The 24416-nt window shown below is 34.0% G+C and overlaps 1 protein-coding gene across 3 annotated transcripts in view; it reads left to right on the top strand.

Annotated features, from left to right (window-relative positions):
- Positions 1-24416, top strand: part of RAD17 (RAD17 checkpoint clamp loader component) — a 43393-nt gene that overhangs the window by 1316 nt on the left and 17661 nt on the right. For 2 of the 3 annotated variants that reach the window (XM_036887753.2, XM_036887754.2), the window contains exons 2-13: positions 525-628; positions 2640-2894; positions 3403-3486; positions 7697-7853; positions 15602-15738; positions 16212-16264; positions 16349-16474; positions 16569-16638; positions 20749-20860; positions 22831-23016; positions 23437-23522; positions 23643-23789. In XM_036887753.2, coding sequence (XP_036743648.2) covers positions 587-628; positions 2640-2894; positions 3403-3486; positions 7697-7853; positions 15602-15738; positions 16212-16264; positions 16349-16474; positions 16569-16638; positions 20749-20860; positions 22831-23016; positions 23437-23522; positions 23643-23789 — 1455 coding nt within the window. In that variant the 5' untranslated portion in view covers positions 525-586. The remainder of the gene's footprint in view (positions 1-524; positions 629-2639; positions 2895-3402; positions 3487-7696; positions 7854-15601; positions 15739-16211; positions 16265-16348; positions 16475-16568; positions 16639-20748; positions 20861-22830; positions 23017-23436; positions 23523-23642; positions 23790-24416) is intronic. The other variant, XM_057494571.1, reaches the window with a different exon arrangement.

Raw genomic sequence — 24416 nt, 5'->3', positions numbered from 1 at the left:
ATTGAAGAATAATGTAAGTCAGAAAATTTTCCAAAAAGTTTCCTAGTATGTTCAAATAAAAGTTATAAAAATCTACAGTAATATTTAAAGTCTTTTGTCCAAAGTAAGAGATAAGTCTGAATTCATTGTATTGTGGGTTTTTTTTAATCTTGGAAACAAAAAACTGCAACTGTAATTTGAAATGAGGGAAATTCTGATTTTCAGTGTAAAAACTACACAAATAGAATTGTCTAATTTTTCTTAATGACCAAGGGTAGGTAAACATATGTAGTTTTGCTGCTTTTTCTAATACATTACTGAGTTTATATGAATAATTTTACATTTATACCACCACAAATACATGATTTGACACAGTTATGTCATTAAAAGTAGAATTTGTTGTAGCATTTTGATTTCTTCATCTATATTTACTGTTTTCTTTCATTAGTTCTTGAATGTTTATTATGTTGTTGATTATATCAGTATATTTTAATTACAATACTTACGTTTTACAGTTTTTCTTGAGATTTTTTTTTTTCTCCTAGGTGAATTATACTTTAATGTACTATAGGGTGTATACTACGGATGGGAACTATTAAAGATTATAATGTCAAAAACTTTTCTTACACCAAAGGTATCTTCCACAAAGGTATGATACACTAAAATGGCTATGTAGTAATTGCTCAAAAAGAATTATAATTTTTGTATGTGTTCTTAATGACTTATTACTGCTATCAAAGGAATGGTGCCCAGAACCTGTTGTATTAGCGATACAAAAAATCTAGTAAATTGTGGAACAGCTGTACACTAAGAGCACAACCTTAATTTTCAAAAAGCATTTACGATCTCAGTTACAAAAAAAAAATGCTGAAAACTCTTGAATGAAGGAGTAGTAGAAGAAAGAAAAATATATGGCTTTCAGTTGGTATTAAAGCTTAACAAACAGGCCCTGCCTCTTAGAAATCTGGTTCAGTGTGCCACTTCTCAGCAAGGTTAGGAAGTAGAATAGAATGCAAGTCAGTATCATATTCATGTGCAAGGTGGCTATTTTCCTACTGGTGGTTCTGATTTTTATCTGATCCTAAGTAAATTATTTAACATTGCTGGGTTTTTTTTTCCAGTAAATAGAAGTCCACATTTATGTAAGAGAACTATAAAATGTATAACATGCACATCAGATTGCTATCAAAAGATTTATTGTAACAGATAATATTTTTATGGACTCTTAAAAATAGAGGAAAGGGCCCAAAATTGTAGTACAGTCTTTTGAAGAGGGAGGAATGAATTGGGTATCTATGACTGAAAATTTTTTCCAGACGTCTTCATTTCTATGCCCACTGATGATAATATTCCCAACTTTCTGCCATGAAAAGGAGTGAAGTGTGACTTTGCATTCGTAAAAATGCTTATAAGCCTCAGCTTCCTTTTCCTGAACCTACTTTTTTTTTTATTAAGGTATCATTGATAAACAACCTTATGAAGGATTCACATGAGCAACATTGTGGTTACTACATTCATCCATATTATCAAGTCCTCTACACCCACCCATTGTAGTCACTGTCCATTAGCATAGTAAGATGATATAGAGCTGCTACTTTCTCCTGAACCTACTTTTACCTCCAGCTTCTGATTCTTTTTCTCCCAGAAAGGAGCATTGTCTAATAAATGGCTCATAACTGTCTGAGTATTCTTTAAGTAAAATATCCTCATGGTTTTCCCTTGTTAGCCAGGCGCAGAATTTCAAAAGCCTGATACTAAGCTGGGTATTTGTAGACTTATACTGTTGGAATGTTAAGAAAACCCATCTTAAAAGTTCTAGTTGTTTCAAAAAACCTTTTTAATACTCCTAAATATCTTTAGTTTAAAATTCCTTAACTCATCATCCTTCTCTGTGTACATTTCAAAGGATTTTAAAGAAGAGGAAATGATGGAGGAAAATGTAGAGAGGTTAACATTTTCTACAGACCAGAAGAACATGAAGTGGAATCACTGATTTTCCTGCTCTGTATCCCAGTACTCTTTTTCTTAAACAAACCTGATAAATCATCCTCCCTGAAAAGCCTCCTACTCTTTTGTAAAAATATTAGTTGATTTATGGACTGATGAAAAATATAATAAAGTCATAATTACAAATTATTTGTAGCACTAGGATTCTTATATACTGTATTATCACAATATCTCAAAGCTAATAGGGATTATCTTGTATGAAATGGTTCTTAGTTTGTGAATGTATTAACCTGGTCAAAGCAGAAGTAGTGCTCTTACTATTATATGTGGTTAAAGTAATATCTTTTTGTTTATTTTGTTTTGCTTTTCTTGACAGGTTATTTTATTACTTATGTTTCAGTCCTATAAATTAGTTAAAAAGAATTAGTGTACTCTTTATCCTGGGAAGTTTACAATTAGCAAAAAGAATTAGGTTTGTATTTATATTCTTTTATATGGCAACCATTATTATCATGATCAAGTAGACAAGTATGCATTTAGACTTATTGTAATAGAAAAATAATACATATAGAGCTAGTTTTATTTAAAGAGCTAATTTGTGAGGTTTTTATTTTAAATATTGCAAATAAAAGAATTTTTTTTAAACATAGCTCTGTTATATAAGGAATAGATGCAAAAAATATAATAGTGTTTACATGATTTCTTTCTTTCAGGTAGCAGACTGGGTAGACCCATCATTTGATGATTTGTCAGAGAATTTGGGCATCTCTACTATTACTGCCACATCATTAGGTGTGAATAGAAGTTATAGAAGGAAAAATGTGCCTTCCACATTAGAACGCAGCAGACTGCCGGCTAGAAAAAGAGGAAAGCTATCTTCCTCAGAACAGATTTATGGTGTAGAAATTTCAAAAGGATATCTGTCTGAAAATGAACCATGGGTGGATAAATACAAACCAGAAACTCAGGTACTAAATAGCATACAAATAAGTATATAATTTAATTTCAGGAAGGAGAAGGATGTGCATTTTTAGATTATTCATAAAAATCTTTATGTGTAAATGAATTAAAAACAATAATTTATAGGTTTTTTTATGTTCCAAGCCTCAGTTTCTCAAGTTATTCTGAAGTTGTACTATTGGTTATTTGGTTTAGATTTAATTTAACCCCATATAGAATTGATCTTATATTTTTGCTAAATATAATACTCCTCCCTATTTATTTTCTTCCCATAATGTATTTCAGGATTTTAAAAAATTGTATAATTCCAAACCAGCCCAAAATTTTCATACAATGGTGTCAGCTTAAGAACAGAAATTTTCCATAGCAATATAAAAAATTAAGTGTAATCAAAAGGACCTTTTTAATTATTTGTTTGCTAGTTTCTTCATTAAAAATGCTTAGTGAGTTTAATCTTTGCTGAGATACCAAAAGTCCTTGAGTTAAAATGTTTTATTTGAAATTTGAAATTTTTAGCATGAACTTGCTGTGCATAAAAAGAAAATTGAAGAAGTTGAAACCTGGTTAAAAACTGAAGTCTTAGAAAGGCAGCAGAAACAGGTAATGAAATAAAAGTGTTTAAAAATATTTAGCATCAAAGGTTTCTCTGACTTATACTTGGTTGTAAGAAGTTAAACTTTTATTAAGATTTTATGATTATACAATTGAGATTTGTTCAAATATGTCCAGATCACCTACAGTAAAAAGCTCTCTGACCTTATTACTTCTGGCCTCACTAAAAGACTCAAAGAGACTTCTGAGTTTTCCCTTTCACTTATATCTCTTTTTATCTCTTGTAAAGCACATTAAACCAGTGAGGTTACTAGTATACTTAACACTGCAAGCAGGCAAATTACATACTCATTTTGTACTAAATAAAGCCTAAAAGCAGTCATCATTCATTTTGCACTGATGTTTTTTGTTTCACTTCCTAATTGCATAGTTATTCTCATCCTACAAGCTAGAATATTCTCCATTTTTAAACTTATTTTGAGATTCTTCAAATGAAAATAAAATAGTAATTGAATACTCATGCATCTGTGATATGCCCATCATTTTCCCCCTTAAGTATTTAAAATTAGGAAGGTGACATTCAGTCCTACTTTGAGAAGTTTCAATATGCCTTTTGCCTTTTTCTTAAAAAAAATTTTCCTAATTGACTATATGTACCATTATTCTGTCTAACAAAATTAACTGTAATCCCCTAATGTTAGCTAATGTTCAGTTCATACTCAGATTTCTCCAGTTGTGCCCAAAATGTCTTTTACAGCTGGTTTGATTGTATAACAAAAGATCTAGAACAGACCCCTCACTCTCTCTTTCTCTCTAGACATTGACTTATTGAAGAGATCAAGCCAGTTGGCTTATAGAAGTCTAACATTCTAAATTTGTCAGGTTGTTTACTCCTCATGGTGATTAACTTATTCTATCCTGCATGTCCTATAACCTCGAAGTTTGAATCAAGGGTTTGACTAGACTCAAACTGAACATTTTCCCAAGAATACTCTGTAAGTCATGGTGTATATTTTATATTGTATAACATCAGAAAATTTGGTTCTCCTGTTGTCTTTATGTTAAGTTTGATGACTAGATTAAGGAGATGATAGTCAAAAATCTTCATTGTAAATAATTTTCTCTTCAACTGGCACAGAATGTATTGGGAGATACTTTGGCAACATGTAAGTGTACCATTGCCCAGCAGTTTTTCACCTAAGTGCTTTAGCGTCCATTTTTAGCCCTTGCCTGAATCAGTTATTCTGCTAAGATATGACATGGTGATTTAACAAAATTTATTATCATTTCTATAATTGTTAGCTGCCATTTTTCTATAAAGAAAAGTTTGCTATCACTAGCTGGGGTATTTAATTACTTATAAATATAGTTCCAGATGGAAAGGCAGGGTAAGTTTTAAATCACTCCGTTTAATTTTCAACTTTGAGATGAGGATGCTGTTTTAGTTGCCTCCAGTGGTAATAGATTCTTCTCTCTCTCTCTCTTTTTAGGTATTTGTTTACTTATCTTTTATTATGTTTGTTTCAGATATACAACATAGTGATTTGATAATTATATACATTACTGAAAGCTCATCGTGATAAGTGCAATTACCACCTGTCCAGCTTCTCTTTTGAATCAAGGTGGTTTCTATCTGGCTTGTGGATCTAATCCTTTGGTTTAGAGTTAAGATAATCTATTCAAGATGGATTTTCAGTATTAACATTGGTATTCCTCTCTTGGCTCATAAAAATCTCATCTCTTGAGTACAGATTCTTGGGCAGTTTCCCTGAGTTATGTTTTGTTTCAATGACAGGATACAGATAAAAATTAGCCAAGGGGACAAATGCATAGGACAGAGTCAGGGAAATTCCAAACATGAATCTTCCAGTTGTCCTCTGTCCATGAAGTCCTGGACAGCATTACCTCCTCCTAGCACTGATGTGTAGCAGTACCCTTGGGGGATTGCTGACCAGGGAAGTTTGCCCAAGACTGGTGTCCAGAGTTTTTATTGGGGCTGGATTATGTAAACATGGTTGACTTTCCATGTGGCTGAGTCTGCAAATCTTCCAAAGTAGAGCAGGCACTTCATGGCCTAAAGACCCCACCGTAAATCATTGATGATCCAGGTGTGGTCCAAGGCCTCCAGGTAAATAAAAGCACTCTTAATCAGATAGGACATTCCTAGGGTCGTCTAAAGTTCACTTTCCAGGAGTTGAGGACAAACCCCAGAACTTTCTTTGGGTACTGTTAATTCTTTATTATGTAGTAACCCTATAAAATGAATTATAGTAAAAGGATGTGTTTTCAGCACGCAGAAGTCCAACAACACCTCTTATATCCAAGTTTCTCCTCAGTGATTTGTTTGGTCAGCTCAGCTAATTGTGTATATTTTTCTTTCTGTTTTTTTATTCCACAAGAGACTGTTTAAAATCGAGTTTTTTGTTTTTTTTAAGTATCATTGATACACAATCTTATATTGGTTTCAAGCATGCCACACAGTTGTTCAGAAGTTCCCATCTTATTAAATCCTTACTCCCATTAGTGCAGTTACTATTTGCCAACATACCAAGACATTACAGAATCACTGACTATATTCTCCATGCTGCACTACCATCCCCATGACCAGCTTATATTATGATTGAGAATTTTTGTGCTCCTTTATTCCCCTCACCCTTCCCACATACCCAGCCCAACCCCTCCCCCATGGTAACCACCAGTCCTGATTGTGTATATTTTTCAGTGTTCACTGTGTTTCCTTACTTATCAGCACTTTCTTACTGTTAGCATTTATCATGTCTTAAACCTATATATGTGTTGTTATTCTACCAGTTGGATGAACTCAGCAATGTATGTACATACATAGGTATTAGAGAAAGTATTTCTTCTTCAGTTTTAAAGTTTCTTCCCTCTAAGAAGTTGGACTTTAACCAATACTATACTTTTTATTATACAAAACTTAAAGAATGTCAGTAACTACAAGGCATTTTCATTCAAAAACATTTTAGGTAACTTCTAGATTTCTCTTTGGGCAAGCTAAAAATTTTTTTTTAATTTACTGTAAGTACTTCATGCCAAGTTTAATATTTCAGGGCAATTGCCTTCCTTAAAAGTGTAGTAAAACTATTACAGTATGTACAATGAGATTAACAAAAATCTTTATGTGTTAGTATTCTGAGAGGAGACTAACTCCCAGTTCTTTTACTAGAAGCAAAACTTTTGCTATGTGTCTACTCACTGTGTCAAAAACCAGACACTTAATTCTGTTACGTGAAAAAAATACATGGCTGCCCATGCTTGATCTTCCTTTTCTCTTCTTAAAGTAATTTTCTTGGAAATTGGTTCTCATTTTTTGCCTTAGGTTATGTTCTGTAAAATTAATGCAAAGAACTAGCCAAAATTATACAATTGTTCCTAAGAAAAATATAGAGTTAGGTTCCTGCAAAACCTAATGTTCCTCTGGTCATATTTACGTGAACCCATCAATATAGAACCATGTTTTATATGCATTTCTGTTCAGATAAGTATTTAATATGTATTATCGAGTCGTTAACATTAAACTCAGGGCCAACAACACTATAACTCACACCCATCCATTTCAAAAAGTGGAACTGGCTCTCTTCCAAGCCCAAGTACACAGGCCTTCCTTACACTACTTAATAAAGGTTAACAAGTAAGCAAGGATTATAATTTCCGCCACTGGATGTAGGAAATCTTGCCTTGATTTTTTTTCCCCCTGAAATCTTTTTAGCTTTAACGTTTTTATCAAATTTACTATATAAGGGAAAACAACTGGGACCTACAACCTCAAGTCTCTTTAGAGTCCTAATCTCTGGTATAATGTTCTTAAAATATATTTCTTAAAGAATCTGATTTCTAAACTGAGGCCTCTCCATCAGAATATTCTGCTTTATAATATTAAAGTACATAATCCAAAGAGAGGTCTATATTAAGATTGAATTTTATGAGTTCAGGTAACCTCTAAAAATACTTGTTTCAGATGTTACCTCCTTAGTATAGCTGAAGTTTATTGTTTAGATTTGGTTGCTAAGTAGTCCTTGGGAGGGACATAATGCAAGAATTGAAGAATTATCAGAAGCTACACTTAAAGCCCTAAAGCTAGTTTATTCCAGCTAGCATCATTGTGAAATTTAGTCTGTTTATACCAGATATTCAGAAAATATTAATAAAAGTAAATATTTGGGAAGAAAAGCTCAAACATAATATTCTAGCATTCCAGTGATTTTGATTTTTAATTAATGTTTGTATTTTATTTTAGGGTGGATCTATTTTATTAATAACAGGTCCTCCTGGATGTGGGAAAACTACAACTATAAAAATACTATCAAAAGAACATGGTATTCAAGTACAAGAGTGGATTAATCCAGTTTTACCAGACTTCCAAAAACATGATTTCAAAGAGATAATTAATCCTGGTAAGGTCTGCTGTGAAGGTAGTAGAAATAGTGGGAAAAGTCCGTGCATAAAAGAGCTTGAAACAAATTCCCCGCCTATATACTTAAGATACCTAGAACCTTTCAGGTATATGTTTTCAAACAGAAGGTATATATTGCCATTCCTATATTAGGTTGGCACCTGCCAGCTGCTTCAAAAGCCAGAGTAGCTATCAGATCAAACTTAAATGAGTGAATTTCTTCCAATACTTCTCAGTTGCAGAGAGATGTAATTTCAGAAGGAAGGGGAGGGTGCCTTCAATAAAGGAAAATGGGATTCTTTGAGGATGAAGTCTTAACTCTTTTGTTAGGTAAGCTTATCTGTTTGCATTATTTATGTACTTTTTTCCAGGCTTTGCTAGGAAATTAGACAGTATAAATAAAATTTTTTTGTTCAAATGTAGATCAAGCCATAAGAGGTGTTAAAGGAATTTGCCTCCAAACAAGAGTTCAGATCAGACTTTTGGAATCAAATAAAATTAAAGCATAAGGCAAACACTATCTTTAGAATTTGAAAGGCCTTAAGACTAATACCTAAAAATAATAATACTGCCAATTTAAAGATGTGGTAAATACCTCACATATATACTTACATACTCCATGGTCTTTTGTTTTTCTTAAATTTTTTATTAAGGTATTATTGATACACACTCCTATGAAGGTCTCACATGAAAAAACAATGTGGTTACTATATTTACTCATATTATCAAGTCCCCACCTATATCCCAATGCAGTCACTGTCAATCAGTGCAGCAAGATGCCACAGATACACTATGTGCCTTTTCTGTGCTACACTGTTCTCCCAGTGATCCCCCATACCATGTTTACTAAACATAATACCCCTCCATCATCTTCTCCTTTCCTCCCCACCCATTCTCCCCAGCCCCTCCCCTTTGGTAACCACTAGTCCCTTCTTGGAGTCTCTTGAGTCTGCTGCTATTTTGTTCCTTCAGTTTTGCTACATTGTTACACTCCACAAATGAGGGAAATCATTTGGCACTTGTCTTTCTCCTCCTGGCTTCTTTCACGGGGCATAATATCCTCCAGCTCCAACCATGTTGCAAATGGTAGGATTTGTTTCTTATGGCTGAATAGTATTCCATTGTGAATATGTACCACATCTTCTTTATTCATTCATCTACTGATGGACACTTAGGTGCGTCCACATTTTGGCTATTGTAAATAGTGCTGCGATAAACATAGGAATGCATATGTCTTTTTGAATCTGAGAAGTTGTATTCTTTGGGTAAATTCCAAGGAATGGGATTCCGAGGTCAAATGGTATTTCTATTTTTAGTTTTTTCAGGAACCTCCATATTGCTTTTGACAATGGTTGAACTAGCTTACATTCCCATCAGCAATGTAGGGGGGGTTCCCCTTTCTCTGCATCCTTGCCAGGATTTGTTCTTAGTCTTTTCGATGCTGGCCATTCTTACCGGTGTGAGGTGATATCTCATTGTGGTTTTAATTTGCATTTCCCTGATGATTAGTGATGTGGAGCATCCTTTCATGTGTCTGTGGCCATCAGAATTTCTTCTTTGGAGAAGTGTCTGTTCATATCCTCTGCTCATTTTTTGATCAGGTTATTTACTTTTTGGGTGTTGAGACGTGTGAGTTCTTTATATATTTTGGATGTTAACCCCTTATTGGAAGTCATTTACAAATATATTCTCCCATAATGTAGAATGCCTATTTGTTCTGTTGATTGTGTCCTTTGCCATACAGAAACTTTTTAGTTTGATGTATTCCCATGAGTTCATTTTTGCTTTTGTTTCCCTTGCTCGAGAAGATGCGTTCAGGAAGAAGTTGCTCATGCTTATATTCAGGATATTTTTGCATATGTTGTCTTCTAAGAGTTTTATGGTTTCATGACTTACATTCAGGTCTTTGATCCATTTCTAGTTTACTTTTGTGTATGGGGTTAAACAATAATCCAGTTTCATTCTCTTGCATGTAGCTGTCCAGTTTTGCCAACATGAACTGTTGAAGAGACTGTCATTTCCCCATTGTATGTGCATGGCTCCTTTATCATATATGAATTGACCATATATGGTTGAGTTTATATCTGGGCTCTCTAGTCTGTTCCACTGGTCTGTGGGTCTGTTCTTGTGCCAGTACCAAATTGTCTTAATTACTGTGGCTTTGTAGTAGAGCTTGAAGTTGGGGAGCATAATCCCCCCAGCTTTATTCTTCCTTCTCAGGATTGCTTTGGCTATTCGGGGTCTTTTGTGGTTCCATATGAATTTTAGAATGATTTTCTCTAGTTCGTTGAACAATGCTGTTGGTATTTTGATAGTAATTGCACTGAATCTATAGGTTGCTTTAGGCAGGATGGACATTTTAACAATATTAATTCTTCCTATCCATGAGCATGGGATGTGTTTTCATTTATTGGTATCTTCTTTAATTTCTCTCATGAGTATCTTGTAGTTTTCAGAGTACAGGTCTTTCACTTCCTTGGTTAGGTTTATTCCTAGGTATTTTATTCTTTTTGATACAACTGTGAATGGAATTGTTTTCCTGATTTCTCTCTCTGCTAGTTCATTGTTAGTGTATAGGAATGCCACGGATTTCTGCCTATTAATTTTGTATCCTGCAACTTTGCTGAATTCAGATATTAGATCTAGTAGTTTTTGAGTGGATTCTTTAGGGTTTTTTATGTACGATATCATATCATCTGCAAACAGGGACAGTTTAACTTCTTCCTTGCTAATCTGGGTGCCTTTTATTTCTTTTTGTTGTATGATTGCCGTGGCAAGGACCTCCAGTATAAAGTTGAATAGAAGTGGGGAAAGTGGGCATCCTTGTCTTGTCTTGTTCCCTATCTTAAAGGAAAAGCTTTCAGTTTCTCACTGTTAAGTATAATGTTGCCTGTGGGTTTGTCATATATGGCCTTTATTATGTTGAGGTACTTACCCTCTGTACCCATTTTGTTGAGAGTTTTTATCATGAATGGATGTTGAATTTTTCAAATGCTTTTTCAGCATCTATGGAGATGATCATGTTATTTTTGTCCTTGTTTTGTGGATGTGGTGGATGATGTTGATGGGTTTTCGAATACTGTACCATTCTTGCATCCTTGGCATAAATCCTACTTGATCATGATGGATGATCTTTTTGATGTATTTTTGAATTCGGTTTGGTAATATTTTGTTGAGTATTTTTGCCTCTATGTTCATCAGGGATATTGGGTTGTAATTTTCCTTTTTTTTGTGGTGACTTTGCCTGGTTTTGGTATTAGAGTGATGCTGGCCTCATAGAATGAGTTTGGAAGTATTCCCTCTTCTTCTAATCTTTGGAAAACTTTAAGAAGGATGGGTATTAGGTCTTCACTAAATGTTTGGTAAAATTCAGCGGTGAAGCCATCTGGACCAGGCACTTTGTTCTTAGGTAGTTTTTTTATTACCAGTTCAATTTCATTGCTGGTAATTGGTCTGTTCAGGTTTTCTGTTTCTTTCTGGGTCAGCCTTGGAAGGTTGTGTTTTTCTAGAAAGTTGTCAATTTCTTCTAGGTTATCCAGTTTGTTAGCATATAATTTTTCATAGTATTCTCTCATAATTCTTTGTATTTCTGTGGTGTCTGTAGTGATTTTTCCTTTCTCATTTCTGATTCTGTTTATGGGAGTAGAGTCTTTTTTTCTTTATAAAGTCTGGCTAGGGGTTTCTCTATTTTGTTTATTTTCTCGAAGAACCAGATCTTGCTTTCTTTGATTCTTCCTATTGTTTTATTTTTCTCAATTTTATTTATTTCTGCTCTAATCTTAATATTATGTCCCTCCTTCTACTGACTTTGGGCCTTATTTGTTCTTCTTTTTCTAGTTTCGTTAATTGTGAGTTTAAACTGCTCATATGGGATAGTTCTTCTTTCCTGAGGTAGGCCTGTATTGCAATATACTTTCCTCTTAGCACGGCTTTTGCTGTGTCCCACAGATTTTGCAGTGTTGAATTATTGTTGTCATTTGTCTCCATATATTGCTTGATCTCTGTTTTTATTTGGTCATTGATCATTTAGGAGCATGTTGTGGAGCCTCCATGTGCTTGTGGGCTTTTTCATTTTCTTCGCATAATTCATTTCCATAGTTTCATACCTTTGTGGTCTGAGAAATTGGTTGGTACAATTTCAGTCTTTTTTAATTTACCGAGGCTCTTTCTGTGACCTAGTATATGATCTGTTCTTGAAAATGTTCCATGTGCACTTGAGAAGAATGTGTATTCTGCTGCTTTTGGGTGTAGAGTTCTGTAGATGTCTGTTAGGCCCATCTGTTCTAATGTGTTGTTCAGTGCCTCTGTCTCCTTACTTATTTTCTGTCTGGTTGATCTGTCCTTCAGAGTGAATGGAGTGTTGATGTCTCCTAGAATGAATGCATTGCATTCTATTTCCTCCTTTAATTCTGTTAGTATTTGTTTCACATATGTAGGTGCTTCTGTTTGGGGAGCATAGATATTTATAATGGTTATATCTTCTTGTTGGGTTGACCCCTTTATCATTATGTAATGTCCTTCTTTGTCTCTTGTGACTTTCTTTGTTTTGAAGTCTATTTTGTCTGATACAATTACTGTAACTCCTGATTTTTTCTCCCTATTAGTTGTATGATACATCTTTTTCCATCCTTTCTCTTTTAGTCTGTGTATGTCTTTGGGTTTAAAGTGAGTCTCTTGTAGGCAGCATATAGATGAGTCTTGTTTTTTGATCCATTCAATGACTATAGCTTTTGATTGGTGCATTCAGACCATTTACATTTAGGGTGATTATCGATAGGTATGTACTTTTTGCCATTGCAGGCTTTAGATTCATGGTTACCAAAGGCTCAAGGTTAACTTCCTTCCTATCTAAGAGTCTAACTTAACTCAATGTGCTATTACAAACACAACCTAAAGGTTCTTTTTTCTCCCTCCTTTTTCTTCCTCCTCCATTCTGTGTGTATTAAGTATCATATTCTGTACTCTTTGTCTATCCCTTGATTGACTTTGGGGATAGTTGATTTAATTTTGCATTTGTTTAGTAATTAACTGTTCTACTGTCTTTGCTGTGGTTTTATTACCTCTGGTGACAGCTGTTAAACCTTAGGAACACTTCCATCTATAGCAGTTCCTCCAAAATACACTGTAGAGACAGTTTGTGGTAGGTAAATTCAGCTTTTTCTTATGTGGAAATTGTTTAATCCCTCCCTCAAATTTAAATGATAATCTTGCGGGATAAAGTATTCTTGGTTTGAGGCCCTTCTGCTTCATTGCATTAAATACATCATGCCACTCCCTTCTGGCCTTTAAGGTTTTTGCTGAGAAGTCTGATGATAGCCTGATGGGCTTTCTTTTTTATGTGATCTTATTTCTCTTTCTGGCTGCTTTTAATAGTCTGCCCTTATCCTTGATCTTTGCCATTTTAATTACTATATGTCTTGATGTTGTCTTCCCTGGGTCCCTTGTGTTGGGAGATCTGTGCACCTCCATGGCCTGAGAGACTATCTCCTTGCCCTGACTGGGGAAGTTTTCAGGAATTATCTCCTCAAAGACACTTTCTATCCCTTTTTCTCTCTTTCCTTCTTCTGGTATCCTTATAATGTGAATATTGTTCTGTTTGGATTGGTCACACAGTTCTCTCAATAATCTTTCATTCTTAGAGATCCTTTGTTCTGTCTGTGCCTCAGCCTTTTTGTATTCCTCTTCTCTAGTTTCTGTTTGATTTTTTCCCTGTGCCTCAGCTTCTTTGTATTCCTCTTCTCTAGTTTCTCTTTAATTTATTGTCTCCTCCACTGTATCTAATCTGCTTTTAATACCCTCCATTGTGCTCTTCAACGATTGGATCTCCGACCAGAATTCATCCTTGAATTCTTGAATATTTGTCTTTACCTCCATGAGCATGTTAATGATTTTTATTCTGTAATCACTTTCAGGAAGATTAATGAGGTTGATGTCACTTAAATCTTTCTCAGGAGTTGTAGTCATAATTTTACTTTGAACCAGATTCCTTTGGCATTTCATATTTATATATTTTGCCCTCTAGTGCCCAGAAGCTCTACTTTCTAGAGGTGCTTAGCCCCTGAAGCAATGTTGGAGGTCGCAGGGGAGTGGTTTTGGTGCCTGGGAGGAGGAAAGAGCTGTTTCCTGCTTCCCGGCTTCTATGCCTGTCTCCACTGCCTGAACCAGTGGGCAGGTATAAGCCTTATACAGGTATAAGCCTCTATGCTTTGCGTTTGTAGTTGCTGTAGACAGGTCTTCCCTCTGGCTTGCCTAACGTGAGGGTAGAGTTTGCTGGTTTGCGAGCCATGTTTGGCTGGCTGGGAGAAAGGCACAGTAGGCTGCATATCACAGAGGGGTTCCTTGGATCTGTGTAGCCAACCAGGGAGCTGGAGCGCCTGTAGGTCGTGAAAGCTCCCAACCTGCTGGGCAGAGTGCACCCGGACAATTTTGTCTACCTGTCCTTTCTCCTGAGCAGTAAGCTCTGTGCCATCCTTGCCCCTTTAGCAGCCCTCTTGCTAAGGGCTTCCTTGTTAGGAAGCCTCTCAGATTGCCCATCTTTCTTTTGTCCCAGAGCAGCCGGATATGGATCCCTGCTTTCTGCAAGTGGCTGGCATCTCAGTCTCTCTAGAAATTCTGCCTTTCTTAGCTTTCCAACCCCCTAATCACGAGAGTACCATGCAAGCACCTTGAAATGTATGTTTATGCTCCCAGAGCAAATCTCTGGAGTTAGGTATTCAGCAGTCCCAGGCCTCCACTCCCTCCCCGCCCCGTTTCTCTTCCTCCTGCTGGTGAGCTGGGGTGGGGGAAGGGCTTTGGTCCCGCGGGGCCATGGCTTTGGTACGTTACCCTGTTCCGTGAGGTTTATATTCATTAGCTCTTTCCTTCTTGTGCAGTTTGGCACAGTCCTCTTTCCTGTTGCTCTTTCAGAATTAGTTGTGTTAATTATATTTTTGTATTATATGTGGTTTTAGGAGGAAGCTCTGTCTCACCTCTCCTGTTGCCAGCTTTTCAGCATGGTCATTTTTAATTTTCCTCTTTTTTTCTAATTGCTGTTGTAAGTAAAGTGAAGTAGGGGTAGCCAAAACTCCTAGGCTACTTTGAAATGAAAGGGTGTCTGTAGAACAGTTTATTTTAATGTGGAAAATTCCTCAGAATCCCTTCTTTGGGATCTTTAATATGCTCTGGACTTACTATATCTTTAGTATGCATACCCTTATGCTGCTTGTGTACCATACTTCTGGAATTTTTACTGCTTTCTAAACAGTAACATTACTTTAGACAGTCCAGCAGGTCTATTTATAAACAATCTTTTACATAAAACATGTCTTCAGAGAACTTCCCTTATTCCCAAGTTCACTAATTAGTTATTCTGTTTTTGTTGTTAAACATTACTATTGAAAATAATTTGTTTTTAGTCATGCCTCATTTGGTGAGTCTTCAGGCATAAGTATTTTTACCAATTATATGAATGTTATACTGATAGCTGTATTCTAAAGTCAAGTAACTCCATGTTACATCATTGGTGTAGAAAATTACTGTAATCCATGATAACTTTTGTCCTTTGAAATGAATATCGTATTTTAAATGTGAACAGTTTTGCCTAATTAGAGTCTATGGTATTGAGTTCCTCCATGTATATATAAATGAATTCATTAATATATTAATTACATTCATGTAATATGTGTAATATAACATTTTTGTTTATAAAACAACAGATTTGATGCTTCTGTAATTTGTTGAAATAAAAGTGTTAAATATGTTTCCTTTCAGAATCAAGCTTCCATGTATTTCCCTATCAGTCTCAGATAGCAGGTTTTAAAGAGTTTCTACTAAGAGCAACAAAATATAACAAACTACAAATGCTTGGAGATGATCTGAGAACTGATAAGAAGATAATTCTGGTTGAAGTAAGGACAACTTTTGAAATCCTGCTATAACTACTAATTAAACAATTGCAAGATACATCTTATGTGATGGTGACATTAACATTATATTCCTTATAGTGGTAAATTATAACATAAAACTGTGATAACAGAAACCTAAATTATTTTTCAGTAAACTTGAATTACTAAAGGTTACTGAACTTTAAAAATGTAATGGCTTAAGTGTACAAAGCAGAAGAAATGTTTGGAAAAGGACATCTTAGTGAAAATACAAAAACCAGTAGTGACCCTAAGAAATCTGATCTGAAAATTGGGTCTCCCTTTGATGCATATTACTGTTGAGGATATCAGCTGTTTCTTGTTTCCCTTAATTTCTATGAAAGTTCTGGATACAATACATTGAATAGGTAACATTTTTTCTCTTGGTAATTATAAATCTAAAAATAAATTTTTATGAGAATAAAGCTGAATTAATATTTATCATGTGTTTTCAATAGGATTTACCTAACCAGTTTTATCGAGACTCTCATGCTTTACATGAAGTTCTAAGGTGAGTTTCAGTGAGGTTTTCTAAAACTTCAAATTAAATAGCAGGTGTCTTTAATTTCAACATTGCTGTATTTTGTTATTTCAGGAAGTATGTGCAGATTGGTCGATGTCCTCTAATATTTATCATCTCGGACAGTCTCAGTGGAGATAATAATCAAAGGTTACTGTTTCCCAGAGAAATTCAAGAAGAGTGTGCTATATCAAACATTAGGTAAGAATGAAATTTCTGCTTATAGTGTCCACATACACAGTGTATTTTTAAAGTAATTACCTAACCACTGTCTTTCTTTATAAAACTTTGACAGTTTCAACCCTGTGGCACCAACAATTATGATGAAATTTCTTAATCGAATAGTGACAATAGAAGCTAATAAGGTAAGTCTCCTAAGAACTGATTAATTTGAATCTTACATTATAATTATAGAGACCCAAGTGTAAGTGGTATTATGTAAACTTGAGGATTTAGAGATATATTTCAGTTTTTAGAATTAAAAAATTTTATTATCCTTGAAAGTCATGTCATTTTAGAAAATGTAGGAAACCCTGATTTAAAAAATCTTTAACCTTTTTCTATTAAAGTTAGCATTCTCTTTCACATTAAGGTAAATAAATTTCCCTTTGCTTGGCTTAGTGTTTTAAATTGTGTCTATTATCAAGAAACTGTTTCGTGGCATCTAGGCACATTAGTCATCAACAGTCGGATCCATTTTTGTCCTGTTGTCAATTTTTTCTTAATGATTTTTTTTAATTGTGGTAAAAACATACCATAAAATTTACCATCTTAGATACCATTCATTTCCAGCCTATTAAGGTATAATTGACATGTAGTAACATCATGTGAGTTTAAAGTGTGCAATATGTTCATTTGATACACTTAGTATTGCAAAATGATTACCACGACAGCTTTGCCTAATACCTCTGTCACATCACTTAATTACCATTTCTTTTTTGTGGTGAGAACATTTAAGATCTCTCTTAGCAACTTTCAAATATTTAATACAGTATTATTAACTATACCATCTTTAGTGTTAAGTATGTAACATTGTGAAACAACTGTTGTCATTTTTAATGGATCATTTTTGCTTTCAAATCAAGATGATACTAAAATAAACTGATGCAACTTCTACTCCCAAGCAGCATGATTCTAGGGGCCAGGGCCCTACTGCTGTAAATCAGCTAGATCTTACATGAAACATAATTTTGCATCAGAGAAAGTAAGGACATCTCCAAGGGTGCGGTTGTTTTGAGGATTAAGCAAAATAATGTAATATGTAGAACATTTAGCTGAATAAATAATGACTATTAATACTGCAAAATTCAAAACAGTCTGAATCTAAGGGAGCAGTTACTACTGGCAAAAGTATTACATCATTAATTAGTGTTTTGAGAAGATTTAGTGACACAGGAAAATACAGTTTAATGTCAAATTAAAAATAACAAGTTGCAAAGTTATTTGATAATGCTAACAATAGAAATGGTATCTTCAGCCCTTGATACATATCAGGCATATTATGCAAAGTATTTTTACGTATCTGATCTTATTAAATCTCACCATAACTGTACAAAATTGGTTCATTACCTGCATTTTGCAGGTAAGGAAACTGAACTTTGGGAGGAAAATAATCCTGCATAATATCCCACAACTGTTAAGTATTAGATGGGTTTGAAGTTTTGTTCTCCAACTCACCATTCTAAAACGAAGCAAACAATTGTCAATAATAACAAATGCTAGAAGAAAGTATACATAAAAATGGTTAAGGTGAATTCTGGGTGGTAGGATTATTTCTGATTTTCTTGCTGTCCCTTTGAAAATAAATAGTTCTACATTCTCTGCTGTGAGCATACCTACAAATTACAATTTTAAATATCTTACTAAGCATTAAAAATAAAATAATCAACATATATTACTTTGCAACGTTAACTCAAAACTACTTTTAGGACTGTTAACTGCAAATGGCATTTACTTTGGTAAGTTGTGGAACAGTAGTAAAAAGAGATACCATATGTTATATAGTTAACATGCTATACCTTAAAAAGTTGACCTGCAAGAATGTTAGAACCTGTACACGTTTGATATTGTTGATATTTTACATCACAGGAGCAATAACAAAGCACAATATTCAAGTCCTTTAAACTTTCACAAAATCAAATGTTATGATACTGTCTGGGTCTACAGGGGTGATAATGATAGTACAGGAAGATCTAAAGAGTTTAATCTCTAGCATTCTATGTCTTAGTTAATTAAATTAAGAAAAAGTATTAACATCTTAAGTGATCTCGTTATAAGAGTGTTGAGTATCCTAAATTTTTTTTTAGTTTAAATAGATGTTTCCCTATTTCTATAGGAAATCTGATATCATGAATTATGTAATTTGTGGAAAGAACTGATCACACATTTCAGCCACATTTTCATGTTCATAGTATTTAATATCCATGGTATTTCCTTCAACTCCAAAGGACTGTGATTTCAAATTACATTTCCTTTTTGGCGAGTAATCCATATCAAGGATTTTTCAAAAACAAGCACTCATCTCAAAACAATTTTTAAATGTATTTACAATAAAAATGAAGTTAATCTGGAAGAGAAATTCATGGACATGAGCAAGAAGATTTTGTAAAAAACAAAAAGATTTGCTGTGTGGGGATTAGAACAAAATATAAAACTATGGAAATTACAACCATGTGGTCTCGGCACAGTAATAGGCAGAAGAACAAAATAAGACAGCACAGTAATAGATCAACACACGTAACTGGGAATTGTATATGATGGGTGTGCATTTTACATCACTTGGGAAAGTAGACTATTATGGTTAATAAATGGTGTTGGAACAGTTGGACACCCATTTAGAAAAACATAATGTTGTATCTTTATTATCATACTCTGCACAAAAATAATTCCCAGGTAATTAAAGGTTTAAATGCAAAAATCAAAATTGGAAGACTATTAGGAAAAAATACTGACTTTGGGTTGGGGGAAAGTCTTCCTAAGCAAGAAACAAAAGCCTGAAAGGCATGGATTTACCTGAAAAAAAAGTTGAAAAACTTAGGAAATGATAGAAGGCATGGTAAGCAAAGTTAAAAGGCAAGCATAAGAATGAAAGAAAATACTTTTAATTTATGTAACAGGTAAAATATTAACACCTGGATATATAAAAATGTGCCCACAAAGACTAAAAACAGAAGCCAATACTTAAGGAAGTATAGATGGCTAGTAAACATCAGAGAAACATAGATTTCTGCCCTTCTTGTAATCACAGAAATTCATATTTAAGCCAGATACATTTGTCATGTATCTTTGCAAAAAATTTAAACTACTGATCAACAGGATTGCCAAAGATATGGAAAAGCGCTCTCACATACTATTGGTAGGAAAAACAAAAGTAGCTAGTTGTTGTAGACACTTTGGAGGGCACTCTACTTCTACAGAAAGAGTCATGCATGTTGGCAAGTAGGGAAATTTGAAATTTCCATTGAAAAATTGGAAACAATGTCAGTTCCCCTTCATTGGGGGAAATGTTAAATCATGGCATATCCATAACATTTTTTTTTTGTTAAGTAGATTTAAAGGTATTAACATATCACAAAAGAATGGTGTAAGTAAAAACAATCAGTCACAGAATAATACATACATGATTCTACTTATATTTTTAAAATTAACTGTGTATCTATATATACTTACAGATACTAGATACACTTAAAGATATTTGTGCAAGAAATGGTCTGGAAAGGTACCAGAATGTTAACAGTTGTGACAAAGTTTAGTTCATATTCATGTGAACCATCAAATGAGTTCAACTTCAGTCATGTTGCTAATAAATCAGTAAGAGTTCCTGAGCGAGGAGAGACCAGTAAATTTTTCTTGCCTTACACTTGAACTACAAAGGGTATGATATGTGATATTTTATATATTTTTTAAATTTGCATAATTTCTTTAAAAAATATAAATGCATTTTATGTGTCTTAAATATCCATATGAAGCTTAGACTTTAAATACGAGTTGATGGAATTGTGACTTTTTAATACTCCACAGACTGTATTAATATGTTGAAAACCCCATGTAGGATTTTTCATGTAAATTTCAAAGATCTGTCAAATTTTTTTGTATACTCAGTTTTATATTGTGTTTTGAGGTCTGTGTGTGTGTATATATATGTACATATACATGTGTGTACGCACACACATGTATATGTTAATATGTAAACATGTAACGTGTATGTGTGTATATGTACACATATGTGTTTATATAGTGAGAGAGAACTTCAAAATATAACCTACTGCAAGTCAAACAATATTTTATACCTCTTGAAATTTTACTTCAAACTATGGTAAGTTGTTGACACTTGTACCTCATAAGCATACTGGTGGCTTTTTAGCATTCATATTTGAAAGATTCTAATATACTTCCGTTAAATTTAGAAAATGGGCTTTGGGGATTTTTTGTTTGTTTTAGAAAATAGTTTTTAAATTTTTAATTTTCTCATTTAGAATGGAGGAAATACTACTGTCCCTGATAAAATTTCTCTGGAGTTGCTCTGTCAAGGATGTTCTGGTGATATTAGAAGTGCAATAAACAGCCTACAGTTTTCTTCTTCAAAAGGTAAGTATGGAGGATGCATTCTTACAGCATTTTATAGGTGAGACTAAGTTGCTTTTAATTGTTCATAAAATGAAATCGAACTAAATATATTCTAACTTATAATTGATAAATACCTATCTCCACTTACTATTTTATAATTGAGACAGTAGCATAGAATTATGTATGTACACATGCATATACAACCCTATGAATGAGTATGTCATACTTGAGACAAAACCTGATTCATTTATATGGTTTGGTACTTTACCATTCAAATTAATTTGGAATGAGACCTGGGTGAAAATCCTGGCTCTGCCACTACCAGTGATTTAATCTTACAAGAGACCTAATCTCTCTGTGCCTCTATTTTATCACCTTTTGTGTGAGAACTGGTTTCAGGGAAGAGTAAGTGAGGTAATACTTGTAGAATGTTTATTCCAGTGCTTGATACATATTAAGGGCTCAATAAATCACTAGCTGTTAATGAATTTAATAGTATTTGGCTTAGGTAGGTTTACTCTCTAACTTATTTCATAGTAATTTGTGTATATGTTTAATAAATTATTTCCCTTTATTAATATGTAAAAAGGATATATAGCCATACTGTATTAAAAAGAGAACCCCACGCCTGGCAGTGAGGTTACATTTTTAGCCAAATGTACATCACAGTGGTCCAGCAGTCCACCCCCACCCCTCCTCTCCCACCCACTCCCTTCCCCCTTGATAACCACTAGTCACTTCTCAGTGTCTATGAGTCTAAAGCTGTTTTGTTCCTTCTGTTTTGCTTTGTTTTTATATTCCACAAATAAGTGAAATACAGTATTTGTCTTTCTCCCCCTGGCTTATTTCACTGAGCACAACACCCTCTAGATCCATCAATGTTGTTGCAAATGGCAGAATTTTTCTTTTTATGGATGAATAATACAGTGAGTCAAATTTTTACTGCTGCACACAGTGCTCATCAGAAAATCTTCAACAAGTGACTTACTTGATGCTTTACATTGAGAAATTGACCTTAAAAGCCATCACTGGAGCTCTCAAAATCCACCTGAAATCCTAGTTTCTACCCACGTGTGTAACTTGTTCATTTTGTCTGCATCTTTGTTTTTCAAAGTAACTGTAGAGAAATGCAGCCTAACACAACTGAAACTAGAACTTTGCTTTTTCCTGTAAAGCATGCATGTAAATGGTGCCTAGTCTAGGCTCACTCCTGGAATTACAGGTTTGGAAGGCTAAAGTAGGCCTTTTGGGATCCTAACTGCCATTTATAACATTATTGCTCTGAGCTCAGAAATTTTAAAGGGAGGAAAATAATTTTTGAGTGGGTTAGGAACTGTGTTAGCAACTATGTTTTTTCATTTAATTTTCAAACCAGCCTAATGAGGTAGACAACATTAGGATTCAAACTCAGATCCTGTGTTCTTATTGCTAGTCCAGGCTGCTGTTCTTAAGTGACACATTCTGAGTTTTAAGCAGTAAATTTACCAATGAAATCTGTACACAGTCTTATATTCATAAATTGGAGACTGCCCAAATCAGTAGAGATGTAATAAGAGCAGCTGTTAAGCATGGATTACAGAACCAGGCTTCCTGGCTTACTAGCTGATGACCTTGAGCCCATTATTTAACTTCTATATCTCATTTATTTAATCTGTATAATAATAGTTGACTGCTAACAGAATGTTCTCAAGATTAAATTAGTTAATATATATCATGAACCAAGAAAAATACTTTGCACGTAACCGTGTGAGAAATCACGGTGATATGACTGTATTAGAGAATGTCATTTGTACATGTGAAAATGTGAATGTCATAAGAGATGTTCAGATGACATTCTGTTTTAATAGAGGACTCTCAGTTTACATATTTTATAATTGTTTATTAGAAAAATATATTTAGAGTTTTTAGTGTAACTATATCTGAAATGTTCTATCTTAATTTTTGTATTTTAATATCTTAAAAATATTGTCACTTGGGTGTATATCATTTAGGAGGAAACAATTTGTGGCCAAGGAAAAAAGGAACATCTGCCGTGAAATTGGATGCTGCACTGTCAAAATCAAAACAAAGGAGAAAACCTGATAGAGGTTTTGAAAATCAAGAGGTCCAAGCTATTGGTGGCAAAGATGTTTCTCTCTTCCTCTTCAGAGCTTTGGGGAAAATACTCTATTGTAAAAGTAAGAAGGCATACTTCTTTTTTTATCTGTTAGTATGAATCTGAAAACTGAAATAAAATACCACATTTTTTAAAATGTCATGTATTCTGTTACAAGAAAGAGCTAGGGCTAATACATGACATTTTACATGTTCTGTTACAAGAGAGAGCTAGGGCTAATACTTGAGAAACAGTATTTTAATTCTGGAAAAGCCACCATCCAGACATCAGAATTCTAAATTTAGTTCTTGCTGATAGTGATAGGCAATTCCGTATGTAATAGGTGACTCACATAAACTTTGTTGTTTTATTTCTCATTTTAACAGTTTGCTTAGTATTTTTGACATCATATATATGCCTGAAGCATTGAAAAACCTTCAAGAGGTGCTATATGACTGTAAAAAATGTGTTACATTTAATAATTCCAGAAATTTTTTTATAGGAGCATCTTTAGCAGCGTTAGACTCACCACGATTGCCTTTACATTTATCAGAGCATGAGCGGGATGCAATGCTTGTTCAGCCTGAGGTAAAGTCTTTAATACCACTGAGTACTATTTATAGGATATATATTATTTACATTTGTGAGCATAATACATTTGGCCACTGCATTTTTAACAAAATTATTTGTGTATGCTTCTTTTTATAGGAAGTAGTAGAAATGTCACATATGCCAGGAGAATTATTTAATTTATATCTTCACCAAAACTACATAGATTTCTTCATGGAAGTGGATGATCTTGTGAGAGCCAGTGAATTTCTGAGTTTTGCAGATCTCCTCAATGGTGATTGGAATGTAAGACCATTTGACTTAAATGTATTATGGATTGTTTATGAGTATTTCTTCGAAGTTGAGAAAGTTTATTTTTAGTCCTAATTATTTGACATTATTTTATGTAACTTATTAATAACTATGATAAAATTAATTCAGCCGACCCAGTGATTGTAATGAAGCTTCAGCAGTTAATCTGATTTTCTGGTGATAATATAGCCCTAATTTTTTGTAAAGTTATTTTCTGATAAAATTCATTTTATGTATTCAGAAATTTTAAAAAGCATTGAAAAGTAGATAGAAGAGAAAGCTGTGCTTCTTTCTATACTTTTGCTAATTTAAAATTTTATTTTTTACAAATTTGAAATTATGAAAAAGTCTATATTTTTAATTTTTTAAATTTGTTTTTTATTTTGGTATCATTAATCTATAATTACATGAGGAACATTATGTTTACTAGACTCCCCCCTTCACCAAGTACCCCCCACATACCCCATTAGTCACTGTCCATCAGCATAGTGAGATGCTGTAAAATCACTACTTGTCTTCTCTGTGTTGCACAGCCCCCCCTGTGCCCCCCCCCACATTATACATGCTAATCATAAGGCCCCCTTTCTTCTTCCCCCTCTTCTCCCTCCCTTCCCACCCATC

Source organism: Manis pentadactyla, chromosome 2 (genome assembly GCF_030020395.1).
Source record: "Manis pentadactyla isolate mManPen7 chromosome 2, mManPen7.hap1, whole genome shotgun sequence".
NCBI lineage: Eukaryota > Metazoa > Chordata > Mammalia > Pholidota > Manidae > Manis > Manis pentadactyla.
The sequence above is the reverse complement of the archived record's forward strand: the minus strand, read 5'-3'. Positions and strand labels throughout refer to the sequence as shown.